The 10,064-nt window shown below is 40.2% G+C and overlaps 1 protein-coding gene across 2 annotated transcripts in view; it reads left to right on the top strand.

The window, feature by feature from the left end:
• Avl9 (AVL9 cell migration associated) overlaps nt 1-8,941 on the top strand; it is a 48,783-nt gene extending 39,842 nt beyond the window's left edge. Inside the window, exons 16-18 of one of the 2 annotated variants that reach the window (XR_004122030.1) lie at nt 720-1,035; nt 5,591-5,861; nt 7,662-8,941. Coding sequence is in view for 1 of the 2 variants with exons in the window: in XM_031382014.1 (XP_031237874.1) it covers nt 720-835 (116 nt within the window). In the remaining variant the exon portion in view is untranslated. Of the gene's footprint in view, nt 1-719; nt 2,515-5,590; nt 5,862-7,661 lie in introns of those variants that run through there. The other variant, XM_031382014.1, reaches the window with a different exon arrangement.
• Nucleotides 8,942-10,064: the final 1,123 nt, after the last annotated feature.

The raw sequence follows: 10,064 nt of genomic DNA on the forward strand, positions 1-10,064 counted from the left end.
AACTCAGAAATCCGCCTGCTTCTGCCTCCCAAGTGCTGGGATTAAAGGCGTGCACCACCACTGCCCACAGTACTATTCTTCTAATATAAGAATATATTATATTATGTGTTCAAAGGACATGTGTGTTTGTTCTGTCTGCATGTATGTGTGAGTACCCATGGAGGCCAGAAGCATTGGGTCCCCTGGAGCTGTAGTTAAAGGGAATTTTGAGTCTCCTGATATGGGTGCTAGGAATTGAACTTGGTCCTGAAAGAACAGTAAATAATCCTAATTCCTGAGGCATCTCTCCCACTGTATATTTAGCTATTTAAAGTATCCAGATAATTCTGGATCCAGATAGTCAGAGTTGCTGGTGCTGTGGCTATAAAATTATGTTATCAGCTCCCATAAAGTACCTAGTATGGGCTCCTATGGTGAAACATTACTCAGTTTTCTTTAAGACTCACAAATGAAAAGATAGTCTTGAACTAAAAATTTAAGTGGTATCTTAGTAACTACATATTTTACTGTGCTTCAGTGAGTTAACCTTATTCATGTTTGTTGAATAAGCCATCACTACTTAGAACAGTTTTCATTGTCTAACAAAATATTAGATATAGGCTGGAGATGTGGTTCAGTATTAAAGGACCTGCCTATGTTCTATTCCCAGCATGCATAAAACTTAATTAAACCTTTTATTAAATTCATATATTTTTCTTTTGTTTTTCTTTTTCACGCAGGCCAATCAGTTGGAGGAGCTTTTTCCAGTGCAAAGACAGCCATGTCTTCATGGCTATCTACTTTCACCACATCCAGCCCTCAGAGTCTTCCTGAGCCACCCAACGGGAAGCCCTGAGTCCAGCAGCACAAGCTGCTTTGTTTTCTAAGGTGTAATGCTTCCTCCCCGTCTGCTGCTCCCAGGCTTTCTTCTTCTATCCAAAGGTCCATACCCAGGGACCAAGATGACAAACTGTTTACATGGATGGTTGCACTCTAAATGAAAGTTGCAGGATGCTGAATGGATGAAATCACAACCATAGCAGAATAGCTTTCCAGGTTGGGGGTTAAATTGACTACTTTTACTTCATTCTGAGCCTAATTAATGTACACAATGAACCTTCTAGTGAAGTTTAAGTTCTGAGATTGTACATTTGTTTACTTAGAAGAATTTTTACATATGTATATTTTGTTCTATTTTGCTGTTTAAATATTTAGATGATCATTGTAATTTATATTGACTAAAATTAAGTTATATTACTATTTCACTGTCTCTGAAGTTAGCCCTAAAATGTATTTGTAAAGTGTGGGGACTATGCATTCCAGTCTGAGTTCTCTAGGGTGGATTTTTATGGGAGGCTTAGATGAAACCCACACCCACTAAACATATTTACCAGCTCACTTCTTCCCAGAGCTGTGAAAGTCAAGAGGGGAAAGCTGAGGATAAGATGTCATTTTCTATGAATGTCGTCCTGTCACAGTTGGTGTGAAGTAGCAAAGATGCTCCTTTGTTTCTCCTACTGGCAGTGCTCGTGCAAGGAAGCAGCACTGAAGGGTTGGCACATGCCTGGAGGGCAATACTTTGACAACCCACATGCTAGCTCGATCGACTCCAGTTATGTTGCTGTCTTAATCAGCACCTTGTTATCAAAACTATGTGCCTTGTTTCTTCATGTGAATGGTTGTCCATTGGAAATGGGTAGATCCACAGGCCTTCTCTTAGCCTTGTTCTGCATTGAGCTTTTCAAAGGCACTTGGCCTTCCTACTTCCCTGACTGGAAATCCTTCTTTAGTCAGGTCTGCTACCTTCTAAAGAAAAACAAAATGGCTAGTAAAGGTTAAATATAAACCATGAGTTAGTTCACATTTAGAAAAACAAGAAGTGGGCCAAGGAAATGATTTAGTGTGTAAAAGTGCTTACTGTGCAAGATTGACAACCCAAGTCCAGATCTCTGGAGCCCACATAAAAAGCCACATCTGTAATCCCTGTGTTCCTACAATGAGGTGGGAGCAGAGTCAGGAGAATCTTATAGAATATCGAAAGCCAGCTAGCCTAGAGTGAACAATGAATTGGCAGAAATGAGAGACCCCGCCTCAAAACAATGTAGAAAGGAAGAACCAACTCTTGAAAATTGTCCTCTGACCTCCATGTAGGCCGTGTATTGTGTACATGCTTATATTCACACACACACAATGACACACACCTCAAATGAAAGAGCAGTAAGAAACAAGAGAATAAATTTGCACCCATGCCAGGAGTCACTTGTTTGGTAAATCAGTATAGCTGGTTTCATGTTACCACAGGCATGAATTGGCCAGCCTCTCATTTAATTCATGTTTGTCAAGTCATTTGCCTTTTAGAGGATATTGAATGGGTGTTCTCAGGGAGTACTTATGGGAAACAGTTTACCTTTTCAGTAACAGTGGGCATGTAGAATAACCATTATATCTACATATGATTTAAAAAGCATTGGGAAAGTAAGGGACCTAATTAAGGATATTGATTATATTTCATTTATCCTCTATGAGATTCCCTAAGGACTATAAAAAAAGATAGGAGCCGGGCAGTGGTGGGGCACACCTTTAATCCCAGCACTTGGGAGGCAGAGGCAGGCAGATTTCTGAGTTCGAGGCCAGCCTGGTCTACAGAGTGAGTTCCAGGACAGCCAGGGCTACACAGAGAAACCCTGTCTCAAAAAACAAAAACAAACAAAAAAGATAGGGCATAAACTGGATATTTTTAAAAATTTTGCAAGTTGGATTTTCACACAAAACCACAAAATAGGAACTACTACAAATCGGGCATAATAACTTGAGAGAATCCAGTGACAACAGATTAATTGGTTAATGAGAGAACACCATTAATCTTCTTTGGCCAGTAAATATTTGAAAAGAGAAGAAAGTAAAGCCACACAAAACAGTGAAAGGCACGTTAATGTTGTGCTGAGACTATTATGAATTCATTGTTAGGTATCATTTCATGTGGCTGCAGCATGCTGATATACCACGGTAGTTGACATTGCTAGGAGCCCTGCCTGAGTTAGCTAGTAAGGCAAGATTTGTTCTTTAGTTTGCATCAGGTTTGTATGACTTGGAAAAATGCCTGCTATTAAACAAAAGCAATGCAACATTCATTTTGAAATATACTTGGGGGGAAAATGTAACTGCTTTTGTTTCACACTCCCCATTTGAGTGTGTATAGTACCCTGTGTATGGTCTCACAGTCTTGCCACATAGGTCTCTAAATTGTCAACTTCCTCCCTCTTGTCTCAACTAGGATTATAGGAGCACACCACCGTGCCAGGCTTAAGTGTATATTTTAATTGAACCTTCTCTTAATGTAGTTAAAAACTTAACACTTAAAATGGTCGCTTAACTGGTCAGCATAAAATAACTTACCTTGGAATATAAAACATCTTAGAATGTCAGAAGACCGTACTCCTACTTCCTTCAGGTTCTTGGAAATGTTGGCTTTTCAAGGGCCATAGGCCATTTTGTTGCTGGCATTACCTAATGCAGCAGCCAATGTCGTGGCGGATAGAAGATACAGCCAGTGAGCCCAGACATGTGGAGTCTGTATTTTAGACTCCAGTGAGCTAGACTAACTCTGATGAGTTTCCCTCCAGTGCTGGCATGGTAGCCCTTTAGTCAACACTAGGCCTTTTGACTATTGCCAGGAGGTGTGGCTGTTGGAAACCACGCATTCTCCAGTGATTGCCAATGCTCTTGTGTCTTAAGAACTGAGTGTTTGTAACTAGACCTGTGGGAGTGAAAGTCAACCAACATTTTTCAGGTTTTCAGCAGGCAGACATTGACGGTAGCTGTACTGCTGTTCAGTTGGTTTTGAGGAAGCCCATTATGATTGTAGTGTAACGACAATGACACAGGTAAGGGAGAAATTCAAGCTGTGAGTTTGTGGAGTAGAGTAGAAATTCTGAAGCTGCATGTAACAGATGTAGAGCAATTGTATATGTATATCTGATTTATAACCAATATGAATTGTCCACCCCCAAATCCTTCACTATCTCACAAGCCTGAAAACAGTTCTCTCCTTTTGCATTAAGAAACAGTTGGCTTTCTTGGGCAGCAAAGTAAAGTGCATGACAGGACTTCCTCAGTCCTTGTGCTTTTCAAATTTTGTACTATACCTTTCTTTTTAGAATAGCTTTCTTTAGAAATTCAAGGAAGAAGCAAATTAGGAAAACAAAAATGAGAAGCTGTTATGTGGCTAAGAAACAGGGCACTAAAAGTCTGAATGGAGAATATTTTGACATCAGTATTTAACCTACTAAAGGCATGAGTTTAGACAGGAGTTAGAATTGTAATCTGCTATTTACATTTCTAAGTGAAGCTATAATATTCTCTTCCTGGTAGGCAGGTATTATTGAAGCTATATATTCTATAGAGAAAATTTTGTGGGATTGGCCTCTCTTCCTTCCATGTTGATAAGTTTAGAAGTCCTGCAAGCCAGCATCCTGATATATAGCCACAGGCAATGTCTGCTGCAGCCTCCACAGAGGGCAGCTTGTTAGAACAGAAGCTATTGGTTCCTGCCTGTGGTGCTAGCTGTACCAGCCTGTTAATGTATTGGAGTATTGCTTAGGATCACACACTGCAGTTCTTTGATGAGAAATGGCCCAGCATTCATGGTTTTCCATGCCATCTCCTGGTAGCCCTTAACTTATGACAGATGCTCCTTGAATCACTTGAAGATGACCATCATTCCTCATAACATAATGTGCCACTAGGATTTTCTCATTGCAAGTCTTCTGACTTCATTAGTTTGGAATTCTTTTTCCATAATTTCCAACATTCCACAAAGCTTTTTTTTAGAGAAAAAAGGAATTTGTTTTTATTTTTTCATACAAAAACTTCATTAAAATGACTTCCTACCTACATTATGAAGAAGAAACTGGCTCCCTCATATAGTATAACACTCCAAAATTAAAAGATTGTGCATGTCTAAGGGGTTGGATATATTTTGTAAAACTCTAAATACATTTGTATTTCTGTGCTATTCAGAAATTTACCTTTTTACTTATACTAATTAAAGATATAGAAAACTATATATTTAAATCATGTAAATGGAACACAATTTAAGGGGGTTTCCAATCTTATTTTTCATCAACTTCTCATGCACATAGTATGCTGCTAAAGTTTTTTTCTTGTGCAATATAAACATTTGAACATTTCACGTCAGGTACTGAGCCAGAAAAGGTCATTGAAGTTTTCAGAAAACTGCTTAAAGCATATTTTATTTTGTTGAGATACTGTTCTTTTATAGCTGGAAAAACAAGATTGCACATTACATGTTTCAGTCCACTTGATTATACGTTTCTAAATTTAGGAAGCATTTGATTAATGACTTGGTAAAGGTATTTAATGGTTGGAAAATAGTTTTTAAGGAAGTTAAGCTGTAGCTTTTCTTTCCTCTAGTAGCTTTATAGTTTGTACTGGTTCATTTCTGTTGTCACTTGTTTTTTAAAACATAGTCAAGTTATAAATCATGTCTAATCATGCTGAACTGTAGAGCTTCTATTGTACCATTATTTTAAGGAAAACCTGATAATAAAATTATCCTGTTTCTCTTGCACACATGCTGTTGATCTCCTAGACTTAACTGCATGTTGTTTGTGTGATTTCTGGCCTTCACAACTGGGCAACAGTGCGTTCTTCATTTGTCAAGAAAGCAGCACATAGGTGAGCTGAAGGACTCCACACCCAATTTAGCTTCCTCCTGATACTACTTATGGTGGAACCTCAGCAGAAAGAGCCCTCTATAGCATCTGGGAAATTCTGAAGGAGGTTGGTCACGTAATTTCCTCATGGACAAGGCCAGGGAAGGAGAAACTGCACTGCAGCAGTCCACTTCTCTACTTGGACTGGTAAGGTTCAAAATACTACACTGAGGATTCCAAGTATGTTTGCTGTGCACCATGGCTCCATTACAACTTGTTCATGGAATAAGAAGATAAATGGCCCTTTCCTGGGGTTGCATGAGTGTGTCCTTTAAGTTATTTAGCACTAAGGAAGGTGATCTAGATTTAAAAGGATGGTTTTTCAGATGACAATACAAGTTAAAATCAAAACAGGTAGAAAATTTTCAGGTAGAAAATTATAAACTCCTTAAGGTAGGATAGATGTTATAGTAATGTACTAAATTGACAAAATTGATGGACTGGATGTTATTAGTGTACATCTTACCTTAGAGTTTACATAATTGTTAGAACTATGTTCAGTGTATATCTGAGAGAAAAGGCCTTTTTAATGGATGAAAAGGGTGAATTGTTGTAGATGGGTTCTAATGCTATTTGTTGAATGCTAATTCAACTCCCCAAATCACAGGGAAACCTAACTTCTGCCTGAAAGATACTGAGAGTCCCTGCCCCCAGTTGGCTCTAATTGGTAAATAAAGTTGTTTGTGGCCAGTGGTTGGGCAGGGAGACAGAGGCAAGACTCCCAGGCAGGGAAACCATGGAAAGAAGGTTTTAGAATTGCTATGACAGGGAATCAAGAAGATCAGGCTTGAGAGCTGAAGAAGTGAGAGCAAACAGCCATGTACGAGTGGCCCCATACCTCCCCACCTTTGGGTCTAGGGTAACAAAGATAGAATTTAGATTTTAGTAAATAATTCAGGAGTATTTGAAGGGAGACATGGAACGTGGAAGTGTGGGAATGGCCCATACTTGCTCTGCTTAGGGGCATAGTAAAACTAAGACTACATGTGTGTCTTTCATTCAAGAAGCCAAAACACTGGGACAGTAGTGAAAAGTGCTAGCACAGCCGCTGGAGAATTAACTTACCCAACAGGACGAGGTCATTTAACTGCAACACACATGGGTGCATTTGGCATACTGTTTATCGTTTTGTGTGTTACAAATATTTACCATGATTCATTCTTCACAATGTCTTGAGAGTAGTTATTTTTTCTTTTAATTATTTTTAATCGTGCATATTGAGAGGTAGGTGTTCACAGTGCCATGTCCATCAAAGCCAGAAGAGGGAATCCAATCCCCCAAAGCTGAAGTCACAGGTAGTTATCGAAAGTGGGTGCTGAGAAATGAACTCTGGTCTTCAAGTGTAGCACCCCCTTCTAACCACTGAGCCTTCTCTTCAGCACATGAATAAAAATTTTAATCTAGTCACATTTATCCACTACATTTAGTGATTCTGTATTCTCTTTAAGAAACCCTTGTCAGGCGGTGGTGGTGCATGCCTTTAATCCCAGCACTTGGGAGGCAGAGGCAGGAGGATTTCTGAGTTCGAGGCCATCCTGGTCTACAAAGTGAGTTCCAGGACAGCCAAAGCTATACAGAGAAACCCTGTCTCAAAAAAAAAAAAAAAAAGAAAAGAAAAGAAACCCTTTACCCGACAGATGACGAAGACACTCTACAGTGTTGAAGTTATTTAGTCTTACGTTTCACATTTAGGATTACCTGAGATTTCTTCATTAGAGCCATGTGAAATCAAGATGTACAAGGATCTTGCTGCTGCTTATTTCTCCAAGGGAGAACTCTTGTGGAGCTAACTTCTCATCATTGTACATTCATGCAAAAACACAAGTGGAGTGTAGGATCAGAATAAGAGTTAAAGAGAAGCCTTTAAGTAAAACAGTAAATTTACAGTAGTAGATATTAACTGAGATTCTTATTTAACTTATCCATATTTTTCTCATTTTGTTTCAGGTCTTGGCAATGTAGTACCTCAGCACCACTTTGTAGATATGGATAAAGGGACTTTGTTTTGGTACTCTGGTTGGCTGATGTCCTCAAAGTCAAATAGTCTCACTGGCTCCAGTGTTTCCAAACCTGTCCTGGGCAGCCACAAACTCTGAGGATCTTTTAACTGTAACAGAGTCTCAATTTTCCCCTAGGAAACTGATGTTTACAATCTGTGGCCACTTGAAATTACTTTTAAGATCAACTGAGTCCCTCAGGCTTCATATAATGTTCTGCCTTCCTTGTGGAGTATTTGAGTATCTTCTGTGTGTCATGTATATTGCATGATAGCACTCACTATCTCTGGCTGAATATAGCTTGCTGCCATAGGCTGCCAGTTGGCAGAGAGTAGAGCATACTGACTTCCGAGCCAGGGTACTGAACCAACATAACCTTCCTAGGAGACAGCAATTGTTCATCAGGGACAGTTAGTCCCTAAGAGGCCAAGCCAAGACCTAAAGATTATGAGTTTTAGCATGGAGGGAGTTGAAGATGAACTTGTAAAAGGACCTCAGAGCTATGCGAGCAACACAAATGAAGACCAGGGAGCTGTCTTGGAGAAATCAAATGTTCAAAGTGGCAACAAGGGTCAGAACCAAAAAATAAGGCCAAGTCAGCACAAGGAGAGTCCCTTCAGCCTGGTGAATGTAAACAATTTGGAAGGTAACAGCTTCCTAGGGGCAGGTAGCATCTTAGGGAGCTGCTTCAGGAGCCTGATCACCACAGCCTGTTTAACTGAACTGTGAAACTCAGTGTTTCTCAGCTGGCCATCTCTAACTCATCCACTACTCCAGTCTTTTTCATTGGCCCAATCTCAGCTTCCTACCAACCAAATCAAAACATGTGTCCAAAACACAATAAACCACAAAACAAAACTCCCACAACTGTTCTTGGTCAAAATCCAGTCACTGTGAGAACATGGCTTCTTAGATTTCACCAGAGGTTAGATAGTAAGGTGACTAAAGGAAAGACACTGTACGCCACTGTAGGTATGGGGGCATCATATTGAGGGCCCAAGCAACTGCCCCAGCAACTGTCTCCAGCAGGGCAGAGACCCTAGAGACCTGGCTCTGTCACAATGCCCAAAGAACCTACTCTGCGATTCTGCATGCTTTATACTGGGGTTAATTTGCATGTGTGAAAAGTTCATCTATAACATCTAGATTCTTCTAGCCAACCTAATCCATGAGTTTGTTTTAAACAGAAACTTGTACTTACTCTGGGGAATAAAGTGATGAGTGAACAAAGAGGAACAGTAGCCTTCCCACCTGCCTGGGTCAGCCCTGCCCCAGAAAGCAGTCATTGAGCACTTTGTAGAGCTCAGACCAAGTTCTGTTGCACCATTGTCAGCTGCCATGGCCTGAATTGGTTCTTTGTTCAGTAGCGTCCATCCATTTAGAAACTAATCTCTGCCCTAGATAAATCTCATGCACACACCACATGCCTGTGAGATGGAAATTCCCAGGTAGACTTTAACAGCTCAATCAGTACTTTTTGTTTTTAAAATCACAAGGCTAAAAGCCGGGTGTAGTTATATAGCTGTATAACCCCAGCACAGCAGAGTCCAGAGAATATAGTTCAAGGTCGGCTAGATGTTTTAGGAGTTTACTGCTATGAAGAGACACCATGACCAAGGCAACTTTTATAAAGGTAAACATTTAATTGGGGCTGGCTTAATAGTTTGAGAGGTTCAGTCAACTATCATCATGGCAGGAAGCATGGCAGCATCCAGGCAGGTTTTGTGCTGGAGAAGGATCTGAGAGTTCTCCATCTTGATCTGCAGACAGCAAGGAGGACCTCCTGCATATATCTAAGACCTCAAAGCTCATCTCCTCAGTGGCACACTTCTTTCAACAAAGCCACACCTACTCCAATAAGGTCACACCTCCTAAAGTGCCACTTCTGATGGTTCAAGTATTCAAACCTGAGTCTATGGGTCCAAACCTTTTCATACCACCACACCTGGGCTACATATGACACATTGTCTCACAAAACTATTGGACTAATAAGAATTAAAATAGAAAATTTAATCTTACATGCTTGTGCACAAGTGTGTGGTGTGTGTGTGTGTGTGTGTGTGTGTGTGTGTGTGAGTGTGTGAGTGTCTTCAACAACCTTTAAAGTGCTTTTTTTTTCCAATTGGGATATTGTGGAAAATATGCAGATGTACAAGACTGTAAGCATTCCTTAGTGTTCAGCTGTGGTTTGGACATCATTTAATTGTGGCCTAGGGTTCATGTACCAGGACCTTGGTCCCCAGCATAGCAAGAGTAACAAGTGAAACAGTTAAGAGGTAGACTGGCAGGGCTGGTGAGATGGCTCAGCGGGTAAGAGCACTGGCTGCTCTTCCAAAGGTCGTGAGTTCAAATC

This window comes from Mastomys coucha, unplaced genomic scaffold (assembly GCF_008632895.1).
Source record: "Mastomys coucha isolate ucsf_1 unplaced genomic scaffold, UCSF_Mcou_1 pScaffold20, whole genome shotgun sequence".
In the NCBI taxonomy this organism is placed as follows: domain Eukaryota; kingdom Metazoa; phylum Chordata; class Mammalia; order Rodentia; family Muridae; genus Mastomys; species Mastomys coucha.